Below are 24,497 nucleotides of genomic sequence, written 5' to 3'. Positions count from 1 at the left end.
TGAAGGACATACTACACACTTAAAATCGTTCAGTGCCATAATAATCAGAGGTATTTAGATGCACATTAGGATAAAATTTCCAGAATGGAGCAGACATTTGATGAAGGTAATCTACATGGAGGATTAAAAAGCTGTATGCTTTGTGCACTTAGCAGGAAAGTATAAAAATATCTTCATATAAACAAAGCGAAGGCCAAAATAACATTTATCTGGATATGTATTCAGATCAAAGAAATGAGAAGTTCGTGCTCAGCACAATTCCAGCCTGATACTCCAAGTGGAGTTACACACACCAAGTGGAACTGTGAATCACTGAAGTTAAAGGAAACTTTTGCTTTGACTTCACTGAAGCCTGGAATTTTGCCAAAGAAAATGATTACTATGAAAAGTCAGAGTGTATGACATTATTATTCTCACACATACAACTGTATCGTTGCAGTTTACTTACCGAAATCCTGTGGTTCTGTTCTTGCACCTGGCTGTTTAAAGGGATGCACAACTTTTATCTCCACTGGTGGAAAAAATGATGGATTCAGACTAATTGTGACCGCAACTTTTCCAGTGTACTTGTTGGCTCTCCATATCATACCAGATTTCAACTCTGAATAGTACAGGTGCTCAGCAAAGACAGACATACCAAGCAATTGATGTCTGCAACAAAGAGAAGATAACACAAAGCAGCACATTACTTGATACCTATATATTTACTCACTCATGCATTTTCTGAGCATCTTGTTCAGACAAGTTCACTGTAAATAACCTTTCTTTGCATTTTTACATATATCTTGTATAATCTTACATATATGAGAATCAGATGAGGTGCCAGAGACGTTTCCAAACAACCCACTATCCAGAATCCTGCAGATTTGCAAGAAATAGATGCAAAATTGATACCTTGCATTTCTCATAGGTTATATGAGCTGTTGTTCAGGACTGACATAATTGACAGAGAAAGCCTAGGTATCACCCTGCTTCTAGTGAACCCAGCAACTACAATGGACACTTGTTTGCTGAAGGATGCAGCCCACATAAGTTCCCCCATTTCCCAATTTTCAGCAATTGTTCCAATACTTCTGACTGTCCCAGGAAATCAGGGTGGAGATGGATGGATAGGAGCAGGGCATTCCTAAATTCCATCTTGTTGCTTCCCTTATCTCAGAAATTGAGTTTCCAATCACTGGTCAGTTATAGCAGCCAGCAGGAATCACGAAAGGGCCCAGTTTTAAATAAGAAGGAAAGCAGAAAAAATCCTGAAAGAGGGATTTTTCAGCCTCCACTTTGCAGTACGTATTCCAGGTGGAAAAAGGAGAATCCATACCATCCAAGCTCAAAGGACAAGTGTTGATGCTCTAGTGAACACCAGTCAACTGAAGGGGAAAAGGGTAAGGAAAAATCCAATGTGACAGCCAGTAATGTACGCAGAAACCACCTTTGTATTCATCATATGCAAATGGTGAGCTGCATATTTAAATCATGAGGCAGTGAAACCGTATGTTTTTCTCGCTTTGCTGTTGACAATCCCTATTATGCATATGCCAATCCAGCCATACCAACAGAAACTGCAGGAATGCAAAGGAACATTTTCGTAAGTACCTCACTGAAAACATGCTCACCATGGAGCATCTGGACCACTGCAAAGCGTGTGCAAAGTGTGCACCCAAAGGACATGGGTCCAAAAGGCCCCTTAGTCATGTTTAGCCCCAGCACTGGGGAGCAGAGGGGAACAAGTCTGTTGCGTAGGATGATTTTCACCTCATCTGCTGATGCCTGCGGAGAGGCTGAGCACAGGGGGTTAGCTGAGCCTTCCCTCCAGCAGCTAAGGAGGACAACAGGCTTAGAGGAGGATAGGAAAAACCTGATCTAGCTCAGTCTCTTCAGCACAGCTGAGACACCTGAGTTCACCCACTGTGACCTTGGACAAAGCATTTAATCTCTTTGGTTTTGGCTTCTCTATCTGCAGAAAAAGGCCACTAATAAACACTGGGAGAGGATTTCTGAGGATTAAGTAGTTATCATCTGCCAGAAGCTTTGAAGGTGGAGAGTACTGAGTGGTAGTATTATCTTTACAACAGTGACTTTTTTCCATTTTCCTATCAGTAGTTTTAGATTTACAGTTACAGGACTACACTTTATATTCCTTATTGTGTTATGAACTGACAAAATAAAAGAGATAATGAGGAAGAGAGATTAATGGCATCCCTGGGAAATGAGTGTTTTATTTCTGACAAGTTCGGGAAAACTCACCGGACAGAATTTTTGAGCAAACGAACAGCTCCACCATCATAGTTGCATGATCCAATATGGGAAATCTCTTTCCTGTGGTCGTGTTGGATCCAGTAGAGCCTTGTGTCAACCAAATCTAGTGAAATAGCCTTTATTTTTTCTGTGGTTCTTAAAAGAGTTCTCACAATACTTCCAATGAGGGACATTCGGTGTATGTTTGAAACTGTACCTTCTGAAGACCAAAATAACAGCCTGCAGCAAGAGAGGCATGTTTTGAAGAAAAAAAAAACCAACAAAACAAAACAAACCCACATTTCAAAATCACATCAGTGCTACACTAAATTTTTCAGTCTTACCACAGTGCTTTCAGAACCAAAACTAAAACAAGGGACTTCCTTAATCCGTATTCTCCTATTTCAAGAAAATCCCATATACACCTCCCTTTAACAAGATTCTATTAAGAAGGGAAATAATTTTTGACAACAAAATGTTGTCTGTTTGACAGAAGGAATATTACCCCTAAAGTTTTGTTACAGTTGTTTTCTTATTTTGATAAATAGGCTTCTATCAGGGAATGTGTAACTCAGATACTAGGAATTTCTCTCATGTAGGTCAAGCAGGAATCAGCTCAGCTTAACCATGAAGCACTATTGTTTGTCTCTCTGCTTTGTTTGCCCGTGTAGTCAGAGAAGGAAACTGGAATAACCTCCCAAATCTACAGGGAATTCCTACAGACTTGGGAAAAGGCACATCACACATCTTTGAGGCAGATACACATTTCCCTCAGTTTCTGGGGAGGAATCTATCTCCAGAAACTCTAGCTGAACATAGCACTTAAGTGCTTAACTTAAAAATACCAATTCTATTATTGTCCTCATTTCTTTCTACCTCCCTGATGGTTATAGTATCCAGACTATGCTGTCATTAAGTTAAGACACAGTCAAAATACGGCTCCAATACTCAAAACAGTTATGCACTGAAGCTACTTTTATGTCAAGCTATTCATGAACCAGAACCCAGATTTACCAGTGTGACTAAGGTTAACAACACTTCTTCCAAAATAGCAAGTTACCCCTCATTCATGTATATTTTATTTTTTAATGTTTCCATTTAGATTCTTTGCTTGGTTTCCCTACGCACAAAAATTCCAAGCAGCATTATCATTTTGCCTTCTATTCACAAAATTGCAGAATATATATGTACAGAACCATGTAGCATAAAGCCAGATTTACTACATTTATGTCAATCATTTGTTAAAGGCCCTGAAATAGATTAGATCTCACTGACAAGGGACTATGCTAAACCAGTAGAAAGAATCAGCCCCTGCTTCACAGATTTCCCCCCATTGTTAAATAGTCTACAGTTATCACAGCTTATAAAATGGTTGGGCGAAAACAGTTTTCCAGAAGGACAGCCCAACTTTATGTTGCTGTTTTTAAACACTTTATTAACATCTGTTTGCACTTCTATAGCACTTAAGAAACTTGACTACTCTGACAGTTTGGACAAATGCTAGGAATCACTTTTTACATATAAGAAACAAAGGTGTTTATAGCCTCTGTGCAGAACTTTTGCAAATCATTGTAGGAACGGGATATGATATGAAGAAACAGGAAGACAGAAGAATAATGAAGATTAGAAACCAGCCTGAGTAATTGACAGCTTTTACTGTATTTGCCCTCTATTTTTCTTCAGTCTTAATCCTTATTTTTCAGCATTTCTAAACAACATTAAAAATTAAATCAATCTTATAGCAATAGTTATGATATTACTACTAAAATAATCCTATCGCTGCTAAAATCCAGACACATATTTGAGAAAAAAAAAAAAAAATCTATTATTAGGGTATTATATTGCCCTTCATTACTTAAAAGTTGTACAGATTTGAAGGAAGAAATCGCTAATAATAGATTTAGCTGATGTTTATGCCTGTACATGTAAACATGCTGGGGGTTTTAATTAACTTCACATTAAAAATAGAGCCCTCAGAGTTTTCACATAAGGAAATTGCCATAGGGCATAAAAACAATGTTAGACATCTTGAATTCTGCTTTCTTTACAGTTTATTACTAGCTTAGTGGCCTCCCTGTAAGCACATGAATACAACTTTTATGCATAGTGAATCACACCTAGGTGAATATATGTACTTGAATTTCCTCCAACTCTCACATAAGTTCAGTAAGTATATTCCTATAATGCCATTTGTAACATGTTTCGATGGTATTTGACATTGTCTATGAGGACTTGTGAATATTTCCAAGATTGGTAAATATTACATTCAAAAGCAGATCAGGAAAAAAACAAACACACAAAACAAACAAACAAAACCAGGCTGATGTTCATGCCTTTAAATTCTATCCAAAAGACCAGACTCCAAAGAGTATTCATAATGCTACTTGCTTCAGAAGATTGGTTTATTTATAAAAGTACCAGGAAAAGACACATAAACCTTAATATTATAATAGTTTCACACACTGCTGAGAAACTTTACTGCAAACCAAAACAAAAACATGGTGTTGCTGTATAAAACAAAGAGAAATTAACATTGTCTCATGCACTTCTCTATTTATCTCTTATATGCTTATTAATCTTTTATCCTCTTTTGTTAGAGTTCAAGGAGGTGTTGGACTATAGATAATACAGTGTGAACAGGCTAGCCCAGAAGCCTAGAAACCACAATGACAGTACTTTGCATATTTTGAGTCTGTTTCAGTGAAATTACTAACCTAGTTAAAATTACCTTTGCTCAGCATCAATGGTAATCCTCACGGGATGACCAACATCTCTTAGAATAACTCGGCGTTTCTTCCCATTCATGTCTGTCGCTTCTATTGTTGCTTTCTGTCTATTGGCCCAGAGAATGTCTTGGTTTATCCAGTCAATAGCAAATCCTGAAATGCCTTTGTCTATGTAACTTAGTCTCTGTAAACAAAGAAACAAACAAACAGACAAGTTGCCATCAAAAAGCATCCTAATGATTACCCTAAACTTGACTTTCAATATGGGGAATAGAGTGCCAGACTGAAGCGTCCCATTTCATTCCTTCACCTGCTTCATTTTCTCTCAGACCTGTAGATATTACTCATTCTTTAATCACTTTTGTTTGGTCTTAGTATTTACACATACTCCTTCTGAAATGAGTGACCCCCTGCGAAAGGAGGAAACTGCTCTCCATGAAAAATACACTGGACAAATCTTTTAGCTGCAATTTCTTGCATTTGGCACACTATGAAGCACCCAGACCTGTACTGTTACAGATGGAAGACTTCCTAAAGCACTGTTACTGGACCCTCATCCTTAAAAATCAGTGTAAAATACATCAGTGAAGACTCCACATGCATACAGTAACACCGGCATTCTCTCAAACAAAAAAAGGCTCTCACAGCATTAAAGTTCAGACACAACAACCTGTCTGCGCTTCTTAATCAACCAGATTCAATGGACTGCACAGCTTTTTCTGAACAGAAGATGAAGTGGTAAGAGAAGCATTTATGCAACCATAGAAACCAATAAAAGGTTTGAGAAAAAATGAATAGGAATTCAAGCACATTCTTCTCATACCATTTGTGTCAGTTTGAGTTACATTAATCTGGAAGAAAAACTTCCATAAGACAAGGGATTAATTTAAAACTGATAGAAACATTATTGTCTTCAAAGCCTTAGTTTGTCTGATTTTCCTCTCCTCCATTTTTAACTCCCCTTCACTTGACCCACAGAAAATACTAAATGTACTGTGAATGCCATCAGAATAGCCTAGATTCAGGGCCATAACTATTACGACAACAAGATTATTTAAAAAGTCTGAAGTGCTAATCAAAGAACAGGAATGGCAGAATAGTACCTAAAGACCAGATGGTTTCCATGGATGGTTTTATGACCATTGACTTGGAGAATTCCAGAGAACTGATTACTTTACCTCTCGCTTTGAGCCATTCAGGTTCATTCTTTGAAGCAGTCGCCTTTCAGAGTCTACCCAATAGACTTTCTCTTCTGTATAATGAAAGTCCATAAGTGTGGAGTGACCGGTATCAGCCACCAGTCTTTCATGATTGGTCCCTTCAGTGTCAATTCTAAAGATGGCATTTCCATGGCTAAAAAGTAGGAATGGTGCAGGGTCTGGTGTGGAGAAAACAAAAAGAGACCAATTAATAAATAAGCACTGCACTTTTGCTGAATTAAGCTCTTACCAGTATTATATTAGCCAAAAAGAAAGTTCAGGTTATAACCATCTCTCTTACATTTTAACACTAACTTTTCAGGCATATCATAGAGAACCAATAAGATATAAATGTAATGGTTCTTTCACATTTAATGCTGAAAGTTAGGTCAAAAATCTGAATTATGAAACTGAGATTGCAGTGGTTGTTACCACTAATCCCAAATCCTACACCTCGATCAGGAGAACCATTACATGCATGTCAACAGAGGCTGAAAGAATTATGCCATGGATGTATCTCCAGGTTGAGTACAACTTTCAACTATTGTGCGATAGCAAGAATTTATCACAGAGAGGTGGAGTCTCACTTGATCCAAACAGAGAAATTCAAGTTCACAAGACAGGGCAAAGAAAGAAGCCAGACCCTGTGGAGGTTTCTTGTGATAAATAAGGCAGAAGGAAACCAAAAGACCTGTACTTAAAACTCCTACAGCTCAACAGCAACATCATCTTCCAGACAAAAACTGGATTCCTATTTAGTGAAGCGTAAGATCATATTAGTAACTTAAAATATATTAAAATGAAAAGTGTTCCAATTATGGCCCAAACTCTAGAAATCAAATTGAAGTTTAAAGTGATGAGCAGCAAGGATGGTCCAAGTGAAGTTAATGCAGCCTTAAAGCCAGGTGATAAGTATGGAAGTACAATTAGTAGGACATAATTGTTGGTGCTGCAGATTACACTAACACAGTCTTATCAAGTCCTCTGTGTTATTTTTAGGGGATCACCATAGGACAGGGTTAAGATTGCCCAAGGAACCTTACTGTGTTTCCAGACCACAATGGTATTCATTTAGACAATCTGAATATTATAGATGTCTATCAAGTATATAGCAGAGGAAAGGAGTTTTATGTAACCAGTCACATTTTAGCCTGCATTTTAAAAAGAAACTTTTTTTTCTAATTTTAAAAAAAATAACTTGGGGGTATACAGCATAGTCTTTAATTTATCTCTAAAATAACGTTCAAAGAAGAAAGCCCATCATGGTGGTAGTTGTGGGGATTTATAACAAGTTTGCCTGAAACAGGTCATGGCATACGAGTAATGTTCTAACCAAGTGACTTTGAAATGCAATTATTGATACATCTCCAAGAGAATGACAGCTTTCAAGATTGTCTAATCACTTGTTGAACTGATCTTCCTGTAATGGGGAGTGACTCTCCGTTTATCAGGGATGGATGTCACCAACAATGCACTATCATCTGTTTTCTTGCACATATACTTTTGAGAATTCATCTGATTTTATTGACAAGTTTTGCACCTTTTAACTAAATATCTTTACTATTAGCAGGAAACCTGTGGCTTTAAAATCAAGAGATGTCATTCCTACAAATTTATCCTGATGCTCCACCTTCATTATGATTGCAAGGTTATTTGATTCAGCCTCTTTCACAGCAGAGGAATAAGACTAATTCCAATTTCTCCAAGGAAGAGCAAGTAGGCAGAAAGTTCTGACAAGCACCCAAGATGTCATTTTCTTCTCTTCACTAGGAAGATGATCAGCATTCTGTTTCTAGACTAACACACCGTTTTGTATCTGAAGTTTTCAAGTTATTACCCAGCTATAACAGCTGCATCTAGGATTTTAGTGACTCCATTTTTCTGCTGCTATTTGCACTGGGCAACCCCATGTGAGAATATTTAAACTATGAAGACTTGCATTACGTAAATGGTAAATGAATGGTGAACTGTAGCAAGGTTGATCTATCTCAGGAATCTGACAGCTGTACTGCCTGCATTTTTGGCGATTAGTCAACCAAGACCATTTATAAACTTTGTTTTGGTCCATTCCACTCTCTGAATTTCCTATTAGGCACCTGTGAATGAGGGTTGTAAATGGAACAGGGACCAAACAAATTGCAGAGGCACCAGTCAGATTTGGGACTTAAATTTATCAGGGGTTTTTTAATGAACAGGTATCAAAGAGCATCAAAGAGCTTCATGTTGGTATCTCATTTAGTGTAACTCCTACAGAAGGTTTTATTCCCAGCATAAGGGCTTCTTATCCATCACAGTAGCTCCTGAATTATCACTTACTTTCTACTGCTGCTATGTTAGTAATAACATTAAAAAAGTGAAGTCCTCCAATGTTAAGGTAGGACTGTTCCTTGAAAGATACCTGTGTACAAATATCGCTGTGAGTTAACAAGTTTGTTTTCACTTCAGTTCAGAAGTGAAGAGTTTAAAAATTATTTTATATATATATATATATATATATATATATTTAAAGAGCTAGAGATGTTTAGGCAGAACTACAAAAAATCCAGCTTGGGTCTTTGTGAGTCACAAACTGCTGTCAATGATTCTAGGAGCTGACTGAAGTAATCATGTTGGTGCCAATATGGGGGTTGCACAGCACACTTTGGTTATGTTCATGGTCTCAAAGGCTACATGTACAGGGACTTAAGTACATCACTTACTTCTTGGTCAGAAACAAGCCCTGTCACTCCCATTTCTGCATCAATGAGAGTCCCAGGTAAATATTAGTCAGAAAAAGAAAACCTGAGCTCATGGATCAGATTGGAGCTGTAGGGTACCCCAGACAGGAAATAAAACCAGATATCCAGGAAAGCAAGGTGAGAGAAGTGAGAGGTGAACTTCATAGCACTCCCACCTCATACTCTAGGTGCAATATAGGATTAAACCAATCAAGAAAATCCCACTAGATTTTTTTCCTTGAGTAGCATCTGCCGAGGAAAAATGAAGGTTATTCAAAGGCCATAACTGTGGATGTGCTCCTCTTAGAAGGGCTAAAAGCTTTTAAAATTTAAATGCATCTTACAGATTCAAAAATCAATTTATACACTCAAGACAAAGCAAGGGAGAGAAAGAACTTACAATAGCACTCATGTTTATTAAGAAACCACCAATGGATCAAACCAAAAAGAAGGGCTTCCTGTTTACAATTTCACAGCACTTTCCCTAGAACCTAAACACACTGGAAAGACATCAACGCCAACACACTGAAAGAGGCCAAGGTAGCAAAATCTTGTGTACTGCCATGTTTTCTTGGAAGTAGTAAGGATAGGATATGAGAGTTTACAGTTCTGAGCACACAGAGAGAGCTTGTCTACTAAAAAGGAAGTCATTGTTTAGTTTTATTTGTTCTGTTTTGGATGTTCACTCATTGTCCCAACACCACACTTTCCATTCTTCACCATCACTCTCTGTGGCTCCTGTTTTTGGCCTTGCCACTTAAACAGGAGAACAGGCAGTTTTTCCATCGGCAAACCAGAGCAATTCAGTTGGTGTCCAGTATGGACCAACTGGGCTTGGTTCACTTTGAAAAACAGTGCAAACTAAATCTCTCAATCTCTTTTTCAGTTATTAAAAGAGAAAATTACCTTACCGTTCACATAGCAAGATCGTTTGTCAATATCCAAAGTGTAGCCGGGCAAACAGGAGCAGACGTAGGACCCTGGAACATTGACACAGGTTTGGCCACAGGTTCCCAAACCACCTTCAAGGCATTCATCAATATCTGAAACAGGTTTTTGAACAGATCAGGAAAATTCAGCTAGCAAAAGTAGCAAAGAGAGAGAATACCCTTGACATAGTTATCTAATAATGAATTAGTCACAAAATTTAATCTCTCATCATTATAAAAGGAGAGGAGGATGACTGTATTGATTCATGCATTGGTTTCAGAATTATTTTGTCCATTGTCATATGCACAGTGGTTTTTGGTTTATTTTAGAAGACTGTCCAGGGACATCACCTGGTCCCTGGTTGCCCAAACACAGGGAACAGACTTGTCTTGTACTCCATTTCTGTGATTTGCATTATCATTTGCTATGCAAATGTTGCCTGCAGCTGCTTCCCTCTATCTTTATCCCTCTTTCCACAGTAATAATTTGCCAACAAATTAACCAGCTTTGCAAAACAGCAAACAGACTGCCACAGTACTGAGTTCCACATTGAGCTCACTGTAGTTTGAGTCAAATCGCAAAAACACATACAAAACACTAAAAAGTCCACTATATTCTGACAGCAAGAAGCCCAGAGCAAGACAACAAGCAAACTAATTAGAAACTGGGCTTTTAACTGGTAGATTAGGCTAGAGCTTTTAGGAATTAAAATATATTTGATGTATCTATGGTGTTTTATCAGGTCTCGAGGCACTAACAATTAAGTCCTAAATTAAGGACATTATTTTGCAAAAGAAAGGTCACCACTGAGGAGCGTATTTTACACTAAGGGGGGAAATAAATCAACCCCTTTGGCAGTACCATGAATGACTGTCCTAAAAAATTTAGATAAACTTTAGTTACTACTGTAAACAAATGCATCTGACAGTAACTTCCCAAGGCTCTTGACATCTGGCAATACCATATCCTGACACATTTCTTGGATAACCACAGTGAGGGTTGCTCTAAATAGCAGCCTTTTTCCCATCCACAGACTATTTGACATCAGTGGCTTTCGTTCTGGATTTTATCACCTGACTTTGCACGTACAGGTATTCCAATTATAGCTAACAACATTTTTTTTTTCTGTATCTCTGACCAATAATTTAGGGCAATAGAAGGAGCTTCTCCTTGGATAACTTATTTTAGATGATCATTTGAGTGAAATGCTAATTACCACGATGCTTCAGGAGGTCTGTGAGTGTTAGGTGAGGATTCCCCAAGTTCAAAGAAGGTCAGAAATGGCACCTCATGGTAATTATGAGGAGCTGCGGTTTAACCATCTCACACTAGTATTTTGAAAGAAACTATCTCTGTAACCTAGGAAGAGATAAACAATCAAATCTGTGATATCCCATGCATCTGGGAACTTGTCTCCTTCAACTGCTTTAAAAAACTACATGCAAGGAGAAGTGTTTAGGGATTTCTTCTGTGTCAGGTGTCAAAGTTGTTCGAAAAGAATATCAATGAGTTTTAGCCATCTAGCGCATCAGTACAGACTAGGGAACATTTCCTTAGTGTTTTCAGAGTTTTCCCACAACGTTATTTTCCACATAGCAGATGAACTAATTTGATAAAGTATGAAATATAATCAGAGCACATATAACTGATTTATGTTGAACAGACGATGAAGGTGAAGCAGAAGGATTTTCAGCAACTTAATTCCATAAAGCACTTTAATTCTAACCCACAATCTTCTTCAAACAATCAGCTTTCAGGAGCATATTTGCTTACATGTACTAGGGAAATACCTGCCATTCTCTACAGTATTAAAAGAGTAACTCCTCCAAATCCCCTCTAGAAATTTTGACTGGCTTAGAATTTTGTTAATGGGCTACAGAAACCATAAGCTCCAGGTTTCCAGTTTAAAACTAGCTGCTCCTGGCTAACGTTGCCTGGGTATCATTAGAACTAAAGGGCTTTTAGATAACCCATACAGGAGGGCTTTGGTGACCACAGCTGCTGTCAGCTTTAGCAGAGTTGTGAAGGAACCTGCAGGCACGAATGCTGTTTGTACCTCTCCCCGATGCTCTGGTTTTCAGAGTAACTGGCTGACTAGGGCGGACAGTTCATCTGATCTAGTCACCTACAAAAAAGCAGGTGCAAGACCGTTGGAAAAGGCTATAATATGTTAATAATATAACATGTTAATCAGCACACTCTTGTGACAATAGTGGCTTGTTAAATGAACCTGATGTTATTTCTCTGAGGAAACAATGTATGGGTGATTGCTAAACATAGAGGTTATTTGACTAAGCAATGTGAAGCACTGATGAAAGAACTATTATCCAACCACAATAAAGAGCACATTAAATACGAATAAGAAAAATAGGCCTGACCTACAGATTGTATCAGGAAGACTGCTTACTCTGAAAAGGATTTGTGTTCATACTGGACAGAAAGCTGATGTCTTAGCATGTTACTTTGCAAGACAAATTAAATAACAACACATACAAACACAGGAAAAATTAATGGCAGTGGGGAAATAATTTTATTCTATATATAGCAGTGGTCAGACAATGTTGGAATGCTGTTTGTAGTTCTCAGATACAGATTGTTAAGGGATCCTGAAAAATTAGAAAGTGTATAAAACAAGGATAAAAAGCCTGATTTCAGGGTAAGGGAAAATGCCTTCCTGTGAGACACTTAAAGAGCTCAGTCTGCTCAGATTATGAGAAAGAAGTTTGAAGGATTGATCACAGTAGATAAACACCTGCACAAAGAAAAAGTGCCAGATTTTCTAAAGGACACTTTAGTTTTTTGCAGGAAAGATTTAACAAGGACTGCTGGCTGAGAACTGAAGCCAAGGAAATCAAATTTAGACATTAAATTCACATTTTAACAGAAAAGTGTGCTTCACTAAGACAACTAGCTACCAAGAAAAACTGCGAAGGTGTGAAAAACATCAGTGGATATTCTCAAGTCAAGATCAGACTGGGAAGACATGTTTAAATCATGCACAGGTTACTGAACTATGTACCAAGGTAACTGGACAGTGACCTGTTATTTGCAGAATGGATTTTCCAGCTTTAGATGAGCATACAAAACTGACTCTCCAAGAAAAAGTACATTGATTGATCAGGCTACAAAGAGAGGATTTCAAGGTTATCAGTCTGCTCATTTTCATCACCACCAAAGTTCACATAATAAAGTGAATCCCATACATACTGAAAAGCAAGCAATCACCCCAGCTGAAAAAAAGCTATAGTGGAAGAATAACCACCCAATAAAAGATGAGAGGTGCAGCAGCAATAGGCGGCTTGGCCACCGGAGAATGTCCCTTCCAGCGGCAAAGACGAATCACCAACAGGAACAGCGCTATTGTAAATCACAGCGCAGCACTCTGAACACTCAGCTGTGATGGCACTAACAATGGAAAAGGGTCCTATGCTTAACATGCTCCTTCTTTACTAACAAAAAAAAAGCCAAACAAAAAACAAACATACAAACAAACAAACAAAAACACACACACAAAAAAACCACGCCACAAACACACGGCTGTCTCTTAAAGTTTAGGTGAAGTCAGTCATAAAACGGCCCATCAGATGTAACCAGCAGTGCCTTCACCTGCACTTCTAGCACGAAAGCAAAGTGTGGAGTTGCATCTTGCTGTAGCTGTTTTACGTCTCCTGGCAACCACTTCCCCCAGTGGGAACTTTACCCTGTGAAAGAAATCGGCTTAGTGAGCACAAAAGCTGTCTGCAGTGCCCTGAGAGCCAGCCCTGAAAGGAAGAATGAGGTTCTGCTCAGCTCTCAAAGGCTTCTTTATACAAAAAATGCCATGAGAATCAGCAAAACGATGCATCATTTCATCATGATGTTGGCAGCTCTCAATGACTTTGCATACAAATATGCTACTTTATTGAGTCCTGAGAAATGCTCTGATTGTGGAAGGTGAAGCATTAGTATGCCTGGCAGGGATACAGAGAAACCACAGTGAGTCAGAACTTGTGTTTCATTATGGCCCCAAATACATATACTTTATATGCATAAAATATAGGTGTGCAGATACAGCCGCTCAAATAACCTCACTCAGATTTGGTTCCTGTGGAGTTGGACGGGGGGTTATTTCAATCCGCTATATCTAGCCACCATCATAATCTTTTCAACAAGATGAAACATGAAATTTCATCTCGGTTACAAAGAAAGCAGGCCAACTCTTTTATCTATTTTGTTAAAAGCATACAGATCAAAGAATAGAAGATAGCCAGCAATGGCAAAAGACGCTTCATCTATCAGCAGATCACAATAAAATAGACTAGGCACAGCTCAGTATCTTCTCTCTCTAATTTTAAACTAGGTTTAAAGTACAACCTGATTACTCACAATTTTTGAGAAAATAGAACCTGTCAAGTGGTCTAATGTTATGGTAAGGAATTCAATGTGAACATAATAAGACGGTTGTCAACTCCTGGACTCTTCCAGTCCAGAACCACAGAGGTGATCATGTCACAGATATGGCAGTAAGAGGAATCATGTGATTTAATCAAGTACAAAGTAGAATCAAATTCAGAATCAAAATAAAATTCAGAAACCACTTGCAGACATCTTAGAGAGAAATGGAAAAAAAAGATCTCAAGTGACTACAATGTTTTCAGTTTTTGACCTTTCTGCACACAGATCTCAAGGGTTTGAGTACTGGAATATATTTTGTTTTTTTCTCTAAAATAAATGTTATGTGTAAATTAGTGAGTACAAAATGGACCTCTAGTTCCTGGATAATGCAACTTTCAACATACTGTTACTGGCTTGCTTTTCAAAGATGAAGTTCATAAGGCAACCACCTGGCCCTCTTTGAAAGGCATCAGCAAACACCATTGTCTAGCTCCCTTTAAAATCAGATTTCAAATTAAATACTACAAAGTAGTCAGTTTTCTTTAAAACAGAACAAAAAATAATATCTGCTATTTTCTACAGAGCAAAACAATGATGAGTCTTGTATGAGTCATTGGTCCTAGACTGGCCCTTAGCCCACTTCAGGATTAACCTTTACATTGATGTGTGGTGCCATTTCTGTCATTTCTTGTAACACCTCCTTCCTATTTTGATCCAAGTTTTTAGAGCTAAAGACAGTCCTTGTCCACGTTCACCTGGATCCAGTTTCCAGAGAATTCAAAGAGAATCATCTCCTGAATTGGTCTGTGAGTTCAGACCCATGTTCAAGAATTCCTGACTACTATTTGATGACAATGACATCTTTCCCCAGGGCAGTATAATGTGAAACAAGCTAGCTGGAAGACAGCTACTGAAAATAAGCAAACAAGTATGCCTCAACTGCAGCTCTTCTGAAATACAGAGGGATACAGTGAGGTCTCAAGAGGTTTATCCCTATGTCATGACAAGGTAGACAACACAGCTCCCCATTTCATTGGGTCTTATTGTTCCTTATGCCATGTTTGCAAAGAAAGGATAGCTGTGAATTAATAAGGTTCTGGCATTTCATATTTCTCAGATTACAACACCAGAAGTTGTGTCTTCCGAAGGCTGTATGGAGCAAACTGAAGCCAAGATTTAGCTAACTAAGGTGAACTTAAAGGTGTAATACAAAGAGGAATAGCTTAATATTCCACATTACCAGTGCTTCATGGAGAAGAGTGAACAGCAAGAAAGAAAGAAGGAAAGCTTGAGACACAGAAAGAAGTATCTGACCAAAAGAGCTGACCTAGAAAGCTGCAGTTGTCACCTTCAATTGCAGGCTTTAGCTCTTTAGGAATGTGCAGCACGTTAGCCCTGAAGTGACAAGGTCTGATCAGTTAATGTCAGAAGTTAGCAGAGATGTGCAGAATTTAAGAACCTACAATTAGGTGTAACTTCAATAATGTGGGCTGTGTTTTGACTTCTTCAAAATCTTTTTACAACATTATTATTTTTTTTTTCCTAAATAACTATCTTCCTTAGCTTTAAAACTTACAAAGTGGGCATTCAAAATCATCTCTGAAGGCAAGGTACACCTCCAGCCTTGCAGTATCCAGAGCATAATATATTTACCTAGGATAACCCGAGACTAACAGGCACTAGTGTCTAGTCTAAAATTGATAATGCAAGGAGCTGTTCTAGAGGCTTCTTCAGATAGACAGTGCCATGCGGGAAACCTTTTGGTCTCAAGTGGGGAGAGCATCTACACACCATGAGAGAATAAAAAATATTGTTGTTAAAGTGTTACTTCAGAAAGGCAGTCATCTGATTCCAAAGTGTTTGAATGTGCTAGAAATCAAAGTTCTCCCATGTTTTTACCTTGTAGGAAGAATAACTCCTATGTATCCCAGAGCATTTTTTTTTAGGGATAGAAGGTTCTATGTTTTCACTGGGGTCTAAGGAACACCCCAGCATTACTTACAGTGAATTACTTGAAGGTAACAAAGCCCCCAGTCCTAACATCAGTTTAAAATATTAAATCAAGATAATAATGTCAAGAATTGCAGAAATGCTTCCAATTCTACCATAACTTGCCAATAAAGTGATATGTTAACTCACTGGACTAGTCTTGCTCTGACCTCCTGATCTCTTCCCCCATACTTCTTTCCTCATAAACCACACTGTTGTGGGACACATGCCCCAGCTGAAAGGCCTCTCCTCTCTGAGCATACCAAGTCAGGATTCAAATAATCTCTCTTAAAATAACTATAAAATTATGTGAGACATTTTAGGGTTAGATTTCATTATCCTTCCACAGGATGAGAAGGTCTTTGATCTTTGAATATCCCTAGAAATAAAAGGAACTACTTAGGAAGTTAGCTATTTAGCAATGTAAGAAGAGCATGACCTAGACCTTCATCTGTAGTGGCAGTATGGAAAACAAATCCAGAAAAGCCCACACACTTTCCAGCAAGTATCACTTGTAACAGCTCACTAACAGAGAGCAAGTCACCTTCTCAATTCAGTGTAGTCCTTCTGGCTGGCAGGATGCCACGATGGTCACAGACGAATAAAGAACATTTTACAATTGGTATATTTATTACAGCTCACTGAGAATGGCCGCCAAGCCACAGTTCAGCTTGCTGTCATTGTTCACAGTTCAGTGGTATGAGTCATGTCTCCCACTCACCACTTTTATCCCCACTATTACCTTCAAAGCCTGACTCCAGCTTCCTACCACTTGCTTCCACCACACTCTCTATCTCACATAATTAATGAACTAGAATATCATACATCCAGTCTTCAGGTCAGAACATGACTTGTGTATTCAACACACAGAGGAAGTAAGAGGGGAAATCCACTTCAACAAAGCATCCTTCAGTCTTACATTTCATGTCAAAATTTTACATTTGCTTAATCTCCTGTAATCCAGTGGTCACTAATGAAAAAGGTAACCTAGCACATCTCATTTTTCATTTATTCTGTTACTGTGATATACTCTGAGCAATTCTGTGTAATGTTAGCTCTTACACAAAAGACTGCTTCTATTACTACTTCTTGCAGAGCTTGCTGAGCTACTGTTTTACCTAGAAACCCCCATTCATACAGTAGCTGAATGTATCTCATTTTCAGCAGAGAAGATTTAATGCATGGCAGGTTTTGTCTCCATTAATGGAAGAATAATGTATATTAATATGTGAAATATGTCAACTGAAACAAAAAAAAAGCATCTTTGTAGCCTTTCAAATCTCAATATTTAGAGCACATTTTGACTCATTTAAAAATAGCCAAGCGATCCCCTTCATGTCAGTAGGATTCCCCTGTTATACAGGATATCTTAATTGGGCAACCCAGTAATGGAAGAGTCATAGTTAACGTACATCATAATTAACTTCTGGAAGCTATGTACATATTAGCAAACAGCATGGATGTACAGGAGAGGCTGTGTAAAGTACAACAGTTGCTGAAAAGATTACATACACACTGCATATATTGCAGGTTGAGGTTACGGAGAACTAGGTCTAGTCTGATCCCATAGACTGAACAGCCACCAACAGCAGAGAGGATAGATGCTCTCCTATGGGAACACCTTCTGGTTTAAGTTGGTCTAAAGGAAATCCAATTTGTGCACTTCACAATGTGAAGTCAAGCACAGTAAGAGGTGGCAGTATGGAGATTCAATTCAGAAGTATGCTTCTCGTTTGAATTCCAGTATCAGTGTGGGAGCACCCTAGGTGTGTTCGGCTCAAAGATAGACCTTCAGTCAGGTTTAGGCATTTTTTGTGTACAAACGATATCTCCTTCTCTCTCAATACGAGAGCATACTTCTATTTTAATATGCATACTTCTATTTTGTGCTTACAAGCTGGTATGTCTTGGCAGAATGCACAGAGGAGGCACCTGTTATTAGATCACTGGACTCATGTCAAGAACTGAGTCAGAGCCTCTGAAGCCCAAGCAACTTAAGGCAAAAGCATTAACTCCAAGTATTAGGTCTATTTGCTTGAATCCTACTGCAAAGCCCACAACTTCATTGGCCCTGGCTTTCTAAAAGAAAAAAACCTGGAATTCAGGGTGGCAGAATGGGGAGAAGGGTTCTGTCATTCTTTGTCATACACTTTGTAAAGAATAGGAACCTGCATTTGACATGTTCAAAATTAGCAGAGTTGATTACACATAGTATTAGTATTATCCATTTCACCCGAACTTTAGTACTACAGTATCAAGCACAGCTATGATTCATGTTTGTGTGATATGCATTATTAAATTATAAGCACACATATCTACGTATACCAATAAACTTAGAAAGAGTAGTTTTAAACTTTTATATATATACACACTAATATATACAATTAAAATACTCTTTCTATATGCATACAGAAGTACAAAAATACACCCATACACAAGTTGTACATATATAGAAGCACAAATAAGTACATGCAAATGTATTGAAAAGATGGAGACACTAAAGCTGCGAGAAGAAATTTTGATAACTTGGGAACAGTTCAGATCTCTGTTTGGTGACAGTTAAACTGGCAGACAGGTGATTTATTTCTGAAAAACAAACTAAATAAAATGAGTTCTGTTCATTATGAGAAATAAAAGATAATGAGGATTTGATTTATCAATTCTGCCAGTATCACACAAGCAACGTGCAAAAAACTCTTGGAAAATTATAAAGCTCAATTAAGAGAATACAAGTGCGATTTTTTCTTTTTAATCTGTGAATAGTCAGCAACTTACCTATACAAGCAGAGTTTTCAGTCTTTAATCTGTATCCATTAGGACAGTTCCGGTGCTGCAGAGTTGAGAGGCTGACAAAACCAATTTTAAAAATCACTGACAAAAAAGCAACAACGAAGAGAAACATAATCTTGAGGGTTATTTGAACTGTCACTAGAGAAAAACTAGCTTGTATTCACTCATATCCAGGACAAGATGAGCGTGTGTAATCCCAAAAGGTTTCTGCAATCTCCTGCTTTACACTCAGACATCTTATCACAGCACCAAGTTTTATCTTTGCCTTGCGTTTCTTGTCACTTTAGCCCTTACTGTGTCTGACTACAACCTTGAAGAAATTCCTGGGAGATTTCTTCCCCACAGACGTTGGGTTTTCTCTCTCACTCTCTTTCGTTTCTTTTCTTTCCTTTTTTTTTCTTTTTTGGAAGCCAAGTATGAAATGCCTGACACTCTTGCCACAAATTTAACACAGCTTAAAAGCAAGCTCACAAGGATCACTGTCAATTTCCCCGCAACCAGTAAAGCTTCTGCTTAAAATCTTAGAAGCAGAGAATTTGGAAAACTGTTCGGCACAACCCTCAGTGGAGTCCAGGGAGTGAGATCTCCAGGTACCGAGCTTCTCCAAAACGCAGTTGCTTTTTACGTACAAACTTGGACAGGCTCCTCTTTTCTTTTTAAAGCTCCGCTTGCCCCACCTCTTCTCTTTTTAGTACCACTTGAGTGAACCCTGTGTTTGCAAATAGTAATGTGGTCAGTTCCTTACTATAGGGAACTGAGCCAGAATGCAGATACCCAGCCACCCATATTAAATACACTCTAGTTAGAAAAGCAGCTCCTCCTGCTTGAGAAGTACCTGTGATATGTCAGCTAAGTTTTATTTCTCAGAGGTTGTAGGTAGGTTTATACCATAGCTGTTCGATCATGATTAGCTGCATTCATTTTAATAATATCTCGCTTTTTACCACCAGAAGCAAACTTTGTAATCAAAAGATTTCATGCAAAAGTGGGGAGGGGGGAGGGGAAAAAATATGCTCTAGTTTCTCCAACATATATCAACTGGAAATACAAATTGGCTTAAGGTCAGATTCAAATCTAGGGGGTGTGTTTGTAATTCTGATTTCAAAGTTGAGACCATCTCTCTTATGTCTGAATTTGGCCCGTGTGCCGTTCCAGGAAAACACCTGCTGTCAGAGACCAAGGCAACATGTTCAGATTCTGCATCTCTCACACATGTTGCAGTCATTTATATGCACATATCAGTGCTGGAAAAGGCTACTGATGTGATGCAGTGCACTTTTACACCTGTGTTGCTGAAGTATATAAACTAGATAAATTCTGAGTGCATGAAGCTGATAATTCTTCTGGTATTTAAAAAAAAATAAATAAATAAAAATCTCCTTTTTCCCAGTCCTTTTGCTCAGATCAGCAAAGCTCTAGAGCACAAGCAGAAGTGATTTGTTGAACTTTGAATGTGCTCAGATTTAAGTAGGTGTTCAAATGGTTGCCAGGCTGCACCAGCCTTTGTTGAGCCTCACTACTGTGAGGTATTCGGTTCTGTTGCTTTTTTCTTTCCTTTTTGTTTCTGCAGTGCTGTGCTAGAGTAAATTCTAATACAACAGCTGGAAACAGCAGCAGCACCAGCCAGTAACCTACAGCTGTACAAGTTCTGTCCCTGGGAATTTCACCTCCCTGTATTTCTCTGAATTGATAAGAGTCCAGACTTGTACTGTCAGAAAATAAGAAGCATGAAACCTGATTATAAATTTGGCCTCTCTCCCTTAAAAGCAACTTTTTCTTGATGTTTCTGCCTGAGTGTAGCCATATTCTGCTCACTCAGTCTTTATGGCTAAGCTAATGCAACGAATTACAGCCGGTCTGACAAATGGTAGCCGCGTTTCTACACACTCTGTTCAGAACTGAGTCTCTGCTCTGCATGCTATAAAATACAATAATAGAAATGTAAATTATGCAGGGCCAGACTCATGCCAAACAGCATTTGCTTCTCCAAATAGTCCCCTGGAATACAAAAGGGCAACCAATGTGAAAGAGCAATATAATGCCATCCCATCTAGGATTACAAGATCCTGCCCAGGAACTGCAGTACGTTCCACGTTAACCTCTTTTACTAATTCTGCAGCCGTCGGTTCCTCCTCGCACATTTTTCTTCAGCGTTTAAGCTGGGAGCACACAACCTAAACAGCTCAAAAGGAATGTGTCACTGCTTTGTGAGCAACCACCAGCAGAGTGTTTGCCAGACGGTGAGGGTGGCCACCCCAACCCAGCCCTGACCTCTTCCAGGGCAGACTTAGACAAACTCACTGAAGGAGACAAAATGAATAAGCTCTCCCTTTCCTATTAAAACCCAGAAGCAATTTAATCTCTTACACTCTTTTAGTCTCTCATTTACACAAATTGTCATCTCTGAACATCTTCCCCAATCTCCGCCTACACCCCATTCCCCATCCCTCCCCCAGTTCCATTTCCCTTTTTGCTTTTACTCAAAACACAGCCAAAGGCGTGTCCCAGAATTTATCTTTGTTTTTCTCTGAAGTAAAAGTGAAGACAGAACTATCTGACATACCAATAGCACAACGATCTTTTCTAGAAGAAGAGACCTCTTCACTGCAATCAGGTAATGAGTGGTTAATAAAGTAATTAATTTTACCATCCTGGAAGTATAGGGAAGGCTTAGAAGCAGGAAGAAAAATCTCATCATAATAGGATTTTTTTTTAACCCTCATAAACCAAATCCAGCTCAGACCACAACTAATCTGCAGACCCACAATATGATATGATATGATATATGATATGATCTCTCTCATATCCAAACATTCAGAACAAGAGAAAAACATTCTGGGGAACTACATAGTACATGACTGACTTATGACATTTATCAATGTGAGATGACTGCATTAAGCCTCTATATTAGCAGACATAAACGAGTAGTTAAAATAGCATGTTGAAACAGTCATTTGGCACTCTGAAGATAAAACTGAAGATAAAGCAAGTCATTTGTTACCATGAATAAGGTCTATGCAGCTTGCTACATAAGAATATTTAAGAAAGGATCTCAGCAACAGGTATGGCATTACTTCAGTAACAGGGCCAAAAAACAAATCCTCCCCATGGTTTTGTGCTGTGTTTCCATCCCAGGGATAGCTCTGCTTCACCCACAACAAAATATTTTCTACTGCACATACTATAACAGCCGCTCTAAAAGATCTCTCAGAACAAAGGCACTGGCTTAAATCAGATTTCACTGATTTTCAGAGTTGTTGAGCACTCACCATTTCCATTGATATCAGTAAGAGATTGGAAGTTAAAACATCAGTCCATAGATTCTTCATCTATCACAAGTATTGCTACTTTTACTCTTTTTAACATATGAGTTCTGGCCTGGGAAGATGAATAATTAAAATGACTTTTTCAGTCAACTTCTGTCTCCACATTACAGACCTTTTCAGATACTTCATTCTTCTTGTAACAATGATGCTCTTTAGAAAATTAACTCCAGGGAACATGTTATGTTTTTCTTTTACAGCTGCCTCACTGGGTATGTGGAAGAGAGTCTGCATTTGCCAATATAATTCACTTTGTCAGATTAACCCCATTTCACCTGGTGTGGCTATTACACCAGTTTGGCACAGCTATACAAACACACACCTGCCTAAGCTTACATCTGTGTATCACATCTCAAAGGCAGAATCAAACAAGTTGGACAATAAATAGGAGCAGATGTAGAAACAAACATTGTTATGGTCAGTTTTCTGCAGCAAAAGCACCTGTGATTAACTCAAAGGTGGAATAAAACACATTGCGAACTGCTGGGCATGTTCATTTACCTACAATTCGTATCATAGATTTAAGAGATCTCCAGAAGCAAATATTTCCTAATTAATAAATATCTGAGCATTTAGAATCTCCTGAAGAATTTGCCCAGAGCCTGCTGGAAGTAAGCTTTTTTTATGTGACAGCATTTACTGCGTCAGATAATTTACAGGCTCAGTACAGATCTAATGCAAACCACTATATAGTTATCATACCCTGCCCACAGTGGCCAGAAGAGTCCTGCATGTGGATTTTTTGTGCCATATCAGAGAGTAGTTGGTACAGAAAGCAGCAAGTGATCATCAGCGAGGGGTTCTGACATGGAGGAGGCAGCTTGACCCGACACCACCTCGGAGCGAGTCTCACAGCTGCAGGCAGTGCAATGCCAGATTCTATCGCAGACCCGAATGCCGCTGTGAGAATGATATCCCAGAACTTGGCATCCAAACCCTGCAGCTACCAAACACACCCTGTGTGAGGCCGCAGCTGTCAATTCTCCATCTAGACAGGGACAAGGAGAGAAGAGCAGTGGGGAAAAATGCAGACGTAGTAAGCACAAGCAACAGCCCACATTATATTTAACTTTTAGATAGTGGTTCTGCATACTCCAAAGCTTCTGACAGATCCTGTGTTGCTGGTGGGAGTGTGAATACAGAGGCCCCAGTTCAGACTCAAGTGACAGTGGTGATTTCAGGAGAGGGAGAAACATCTTCACAACAATCCCTTTGCCTTTGGAACCCTGTAAAAACTACTGCACTAAAGGAGTCCCCCGAGATTACCTGCAGGAGTCAGAAATAGTATTATTCCCATGGTGGTTTTGAAGAAAATGAAACAACCTAACAAAGGTTTGGTCTTAAGGACTGACCAAGCAAGCACTAAGCACTGGGTTAAGCATTAAGGACCAGGGAAAATGATTTTGTAACAGAGCAGCGTACAAGTGATTGCATAACCAACAAACAAGCAGCAAGCAAAGTGGTCATTGACAGTCACATACATTCTTACACAATGTCTACTCAGCTGCACAGCAACGAGCTATGTTTGTCGAGCTGAAGAGTGAACAAATAGATTTCTGAAAGATAAAGATATAGCTCCTTTATAGCTGCCAGTATGTATTGGTTGGCGTAGCCTTTGCCTTACACTAGGCTGTCGACTGGAAAACCAGGAAAACCGGCAGTGAAATCAGGCACAATTAGATTTAGTAAATTAAAATGTCTACGGATGCACAGACAGATTTGGTGGCTGCCATAACCATATGTACAGCGTATTAAAAGATTCCTTCATTCCATCTACATTCACGTCACAGGGCTCCTGCCTGATTGTAGCACACTGTGCAAGAGCCGTGCACCATTCACTTTTTAATAATAAAAAGGACCAATACTTTCCTTTTGCATGAAGGAAGGAGGGTTCCTTAAATTTAATAGCTGTTATAAAGTGCACTGAGATCTTTGTATGTAATGCAGTATTCAGAATTGCAAGGTACTGCTTACTGGTAAGATCACATAGAGAGAACAAATTAGGCCACAAAATAGAAGGAAAAAGAGAAAATTAGTTTGGGTTTGTACATTAGTGGCATCAGAAATGAAAAACAATCTTCTTGCCAAGTGATGTTGCAAAGCACTGAAAACTTTGAAATATCATTTGTTACTCTCAGAATGCAATATAAGTTTACTATTATACAGAAAATCATGGTAAATATACACTTCAAAGGAGATTTGTTCAGGTTTATA

At 38.6% G+C, this 24,497-nt stretch overlaps 1 protein-coding gene across 1 annotated transcript in view; it reads right to left on the bottom strand.

Moving 5' to 3' along the window:
* EGF (epidermal growth factor) overlaps window positions 1–19,549 on the bottom strand; it is a 61,229-nt gene extending 41,680 nt beyond the window's left edge. The window contains exons 1-6 of the mRNA XM_082051024.1: window positions 18,946–19,549; window positions 9,789–9,920; window positions 6,140–6,339; window positions 4,964–5,145; window positions 2,245–2,475; window positions 449–651 (exon numbers count right to left, since the gene is read on the bottom strand). Coding sequence (XP_081907150.1) covers window positions 449–651; window positions 2,245–2,475; window positions 4,964–5,145; window positions 6,140–6,339; window positions 9,789–9,920; window positions 18,946–19,072 — 1,075 coding nt within the window. The 5' untranslated portion in view covers window positions 19,073–19,549. The remainder of the gene's footprint in view (window positions 1–448; window positions 652–2,244; window positions 2,476–4,963; window positions 5,146–6,139; window positions 6,340–9,788; window positions 9,921–18,945) is intronic.
* Window positions 19,550–24,497: the final 4,948 nt, after the last annotated feature.

This window comes from Streptopelia decaocto (genome assembly GCF_964273445.1).
Source record: "Streptopelia decaocto genome assembly, chromosome: 4".
In the NCBI taxonomy this organism is placed as follows: Eukaryota; Metazoa; Chordata; class Aves; order Columbiformes; family Columbidae; genus Streptopelia; species Streptopelia decaocto.
This window is presented reverse-complemented; position numbering and strand designations above follow the sequence as displayed.